The 4,656-nt window shown below is 55.9% G+C and overlaps 1 protein-coding gene across 2 annotated transcripts in view; it reads right to left on the bottom strand.

Annotated features, from left to right (window-relative positions):
- Positions 1-4,656, bottom strand: part of HOMER3 (homer scaffold protein 3) — a 14,085-nt gene that overhangs the window by 8,545 nt on the left and 884 nt on the right. The window contains exons 2-4 of one of the 2 annotated variants that reach the window (XM_045299016.1): positions 2,698-2,763; positions 2,455-2,611; positions 2,154-2,285 (exon numbers count right to left, since the gene is read on the bottom strand). In XM_045299016.1, the coding sequence (XP_045154951.1) occupies positions 2,154-2,285; positions 2,455-2,611; positions 2,698-2,711 (303 nt within the window). In that variant the 5' untranslated portion in view covers positions 2,712-2,763. Of the gene's footprint in view, positions 1-2,153; positions 2,286-2,454; positions 2,612-2,697; positions 2,891-4,656 lie in introns of those variants that run through there. The other variant, XM_004705519.2, reaches the window with a different exon arrangement.

The following is a 4,656-nucleotide window of genomic DNA, read 5'->3' as shown; positions in this document are numbered from 1 at the left end:
TTAAAAAAAAGAACTGCTAGATACTATGTCATTGGACTTGTAGAATGTGTAATACTGTGAAAAAATCAGAAATTAGATTAAAATTCAAACATTGCAGCCGTCACATGTCTTTCTGTTAGGTATTCAAGGTGTTTTCTATTTGCTGCATGACGAATGACACATAATGACAGTGGTCTAATGGGGAGGGGGACTGCTCTTGTACCCAGGTGCCATGCTTCCCCCATAGACGCCATAGCCACTCTGTTTCGTCTTCACTTCACCACCCAAAAGCAAAATAAAACTGAAGTTCCAAAAAAAACAAAAACAAACATGCAGTATGCCCTTATTTTGTTCAAATGACTGCCTCTCAATCTAATAACTACATATATGTTTAGATCATTTTCGTAGGTCAATAAGGTTTATTAGGTTTCATAACAAATTCCCATTCCCTTAGGTTATAAAATAATAGTTTCAAGAAAACAGCGGCACACACCCATCCACCAGATTTATGCCGAAACACCAATCAGGGAAAATGGTCTTTTCAAAAGCAGGCCCGAGAGCAAACTCACGTGAACCTCAACCCCCCTCTCAGACAACCCGGAGAAATGCATCCCAGGGCTTAACTTCGCAAGGCGTTCCTGAGTGCTCCAAATGCTGAGTAAACCCCACACCAAACTCACTGTCGCCAAATACATTTCAACATGTAGCGACCCTATAGGACAGAGTCGAACTGCCCATGTGGGTTTCCGAGGCTGTAACTCTTTACAAGAGTAGACAGGCCCCTCTTTCTCCCTCAGAGGAGCTGGTGGGTTCGAACTGCCGACCTTGCAGTTTGCATGGCAACGCATCACCCGCTCCCCTTTGCTCTGCTGCTAACTTGGTGGCTGGAATCCACCATGAGGCACCTCGGAAGAAAGGCGTGGCGATTTACTTCTCAAACCATAACCATTAGAAACCCGGTGGAACGCAGTTCTAGGCTGACACCCCGTTGGGTTGCAGTGAGTGGAGGCAAAATCTTTGGCCACTGGTTTTCAGATTGGAAACGAAAACAATGACGCTCCTAGAAGACAAGGAGGGAAACTCATCCTGACCCCAGAGAGCAACAGGCCATGAAGGAGATGGGAGGCAAAGACAAAAAGGGAACGCAGAAACAGCAGCGGGTGGAGTGCAGCGATGCGGAAATAGCCCCCAACCCCCCTATGTGCTCATTTGACTGATGGAGTCCAAAGAGGGGCACGGCGGGTCCAAATTCAGAGCAAGTGGGCAACAAAACGGGGAATCCACCAGGCAAGCTGGAAGGCATTCAAAAAACCCCTGAACCTATTGCCATCGAGTGGATGCAGACTCACGCTGGGCCCACATAAGGCGGAGGGGAATTGCTCTATCTCATCTTTAACAAGGCATCGCGGGGCCACGGTAGTCAAGCCCTGGACTGCTAACCACAAGGTCAGCAGAGCAAACCCAGGAGCGTCTGCTCCCATGAAGATGTGCGCGGCCTGGGAAACCCTGGGGAGCAGCTCGACTCTGTCCTGAAGGGTCACTATGAGGGGGGATGGACGGGGCGGCAGTTGCCACGCCTTTCTTCTGGGCACCACTGGCTGGGTTCAAACCTTCCTGTTAGAGTTGCTGTGTGCCATCTACTGGTTCTGACTCATAGCGACCCTATAGGATAGAGTAGAACTGCCTCATAGGGTTTTTTCCTAAGCTATAAATCTTTAAGGAAGCAGATAAAAATTCTCACTGCCATCGAGTGGCTCCCAACTCAGAGTGACCCTTTAGGGCAGAGTCGAACTGCCCCCGTGAGTTTCCAAGCTTTACAGTAGAAAGCCTCATCTTTCTCCCTTGGAGCAGCTGATGGTTTCGAACTGCTGACCTTGCAGTTAGCAGCCCACTGGTAACTCATTATGCTAAAGTCAGGGAGCAGATAGCCAGGTCTTTCTCCCACAGAGCTGCTGGTGGGTTTGAACCGATGACCCTTTGGTTAGCAGCCAGTCGCTCAACTACTATGCCATTAGGGCTAGTCAGGCACAAACCATCTGAGCCACCAGGCACCCCTAAGGCCTTCAAACAGGTCCAATTGCATGTGCCCATGTGGAACTGTCTGAAGTCCCGGGTTCACCCAGGAGACACCCCAGGCTGAGCCCTGACTTTAGCACCCCTCCCGGCAAGCCTACCTGGGTCAGATGCTGCTCAGAGGCAAAGCCCAGGCCGTAGACGGTGTTGGCACGACTGTCTGCCCACTGCCCAAACTTCTGGGAGGTTTTGGTGAAGGTCATGTTGGGAGTGACGGTGCTGTTGATGATGGCCTAGGGGGCAAAGTTCAAAGGACTGAGACCAGAGAACAGAAAGCAGTGAGCCAGAGGCCTGGAGCTGCCATTTGAAGAAGGGGAAACTATAGCCTAGGAAGGGGCAGGGGTCACACACAGAGCAAGGACCTCTGGTGCTCCCCTCTCCTGCCCTGAGGCCCGGCCGCACCTTGGCACCTCCGATGCTGATGATGCGGTAGACATTGCGGGTGGCATCGTAGAAGTAGGAGACGGTGAGGGCATGCTTGCCCGCTGGGATCCAGTTCCGCTTGGTGGCCGGGTCGATCTGGAACACGTGGGCACGAGTGCTGAAGATGGGCTGCTCCCTGCGGGGAGAGGATGCTCAGCAGGGGCGGCCTCGCCAGGCTAGGGTGGCCAGGCCAGGCTGGGGGTGGGGGGTGGGCATGCTCACCTGGCTGTGGACATTGGTCAGGCTGGGCTGGGCAGGCTCCACGGGGCAGACAGAGGGAGGCAGGAGCTGTTGGTTCAAAGGGTTACATGCTGGACTGGGACCCCCTACCCAGAGGCTCCTGAGAGTAAAACCTGGCTATCGACTGCCAGAAGGAGCCCCGATGGCCTAGTGCTTATGAGTTGGGCTGAGAGCCACAGGATCAGTAGTCTGAAACCACCAGCTGCTCCAAAGGAGAAATATGGGGCTTGAGCTCTGGTGGCGTGGTGGTAATGCGTTGGGCTGCAATCCTCAAGGTCCAGCCGTTCAAAACCATCAGTCCCTCTGAGGGAAAAACAGAGCTTTCTACTCCCATAAACGGTTAGTCTTGGAAACTCAAAGGGGCAGTTCTACCCTGCCCTAGAGGGTCGCTATAGGTGGATAGAGTAGGGTTTTAGGTTATCAACTTCCAAAGGTTGGTTACAGCCTTGAAAACCGTTGTGGGGTCCTCATGAATGGAACTAACCACAACCCCCAACCAGGAAATCCCATAACAAGCCCCCTGCCCCTCTCTGGTCTCCTAAGCTAGAGGAAGAGGGCTGAGGGACCTGGGAGGGGTGGGAGGTGGGGGGACGGAGCAGGTCTCCTCTCAGCATCCCTGGTATCTGAGTGTGACACACACACACACACACACACACACACACACACACACACGCTTCCCCCAGGGTCATCCTGGTCACGGGAGACATCCACTAAGCAGCCCCTGTAATTCCAGACTAAGGGAACTTTACAGCAGACCAACTACACACACCTGAAAGCAGGACACACCAGTAAAAAGTGGGTCACCCCCAGGGGCCGACTGAGGAGCCAGCCCCTGCTGGACCCAGGAGAGACCCCAACTCTGGCCCTGTGGCAGAGGCACCCCTAGGAATCAGAGTATAGACATGACACCACACCCCGAGAATGGTTGGAAAGACAAGAAGTAGCATATGGATCCACACAGGGCAGGGTGGACTCCTGATATGGGGAGGCCTGACTCCCCAGCCTCCTGGTTGGCTTCTCTGGCCACCACCCTATAGAAAGCAGGACTAGAAGCCAGGAAGGAGCCCTCCTGGCCTTCCCCTGCACATCCAAATTATGCCCAGTGGGTCTGAGGACACCCAGGGAGGCCCTCGGATGGGAGGGTCAGGGGGGAGGGGAGCCTGGCCCAGCAGCCTCGGTAGTCAGAGGGGGGTGCCACCCCACCCGTTCTGGGCAGCTGTTATCCTGGTCACAGGTCTGAAACCCGAGCCCCTGGATTGGGGGAGGGGCAGCTGCTCTGGCCAGGGCTGGGGGCGGGTCCAGGCCCGATGAAGTGGGGTGGGGGTGGGCGGGAGACGCGGGGGCTCCCCAGAACCTAGGTCCTTCCGGCCTGGCAGCTCCTGCCTGGACTAGAGGCGTTTGTCCCGGCAAAGTTACTCACCTCGGAGTCATGCGCCTCGGGCGCCGCCGGCCTGCGCAGAGCTTCCCAGGGGCCCGACCCTGCGTGGTGCCCGAGACCCCAATCCCGGCAAGAGTGAGGCCCCAGCCCGTGCGCCCTAGTTGGGGGGGCCTGATATTCAGACAGGAGCACTTGGCGCTGGTAGCCGGGTACCCCGTGCGTGCCCCAACTTCGGAAAGCACAGAGCCTGGGGCTTCGGGGATCCCCGCGACGATCCCGCTATTCCGAGTCTGGAACTTCGGAGACCTCGGTCAGTCGGTGACCGGGAGTCCAGCACTTCAGGGAGCCTGCGCTGTGGCCCGGTTTCAAATCCGGAACTTCGGGGATCATAGCGTTGCGCCCCTCGATCCCGGGTCCCGGATCAGCCCCCTCGGCCACCCCCCCAATCTCAGAATGTGGGGTGTCTCTTCGCCACCTCTGCACCTCGGATTGAGGGGGTCACCCCGACCCCGGAACTTCAGGGTCCCGCGCCCCGACCCCGGCCGGTCGCGAGGGGCTCACCC

The sequence above is a fragment of the Echinops telfairi genome, unplaced genomic scaffold (genome assembly GCF_000313985.2).
Source record: "Echinops telfairi isolate 266 unplaced genomic scaffold, ASM31398v2 ScPeMD7_7457;HRSCAF=8495, whole genome shotgun sequence".
Classification (NCBI taxonomy): domain Eukaryota; kingdom Metazoa; phylum Chordata; class Mammalia; order Afrosoricida; family Tenrecidae; genus Echinops; species Echinops telfairi.
Note: the sequence above shows the minus strand (reverse complement) of the source record. Positions and strands in the feature narration are given on the sequence as shown.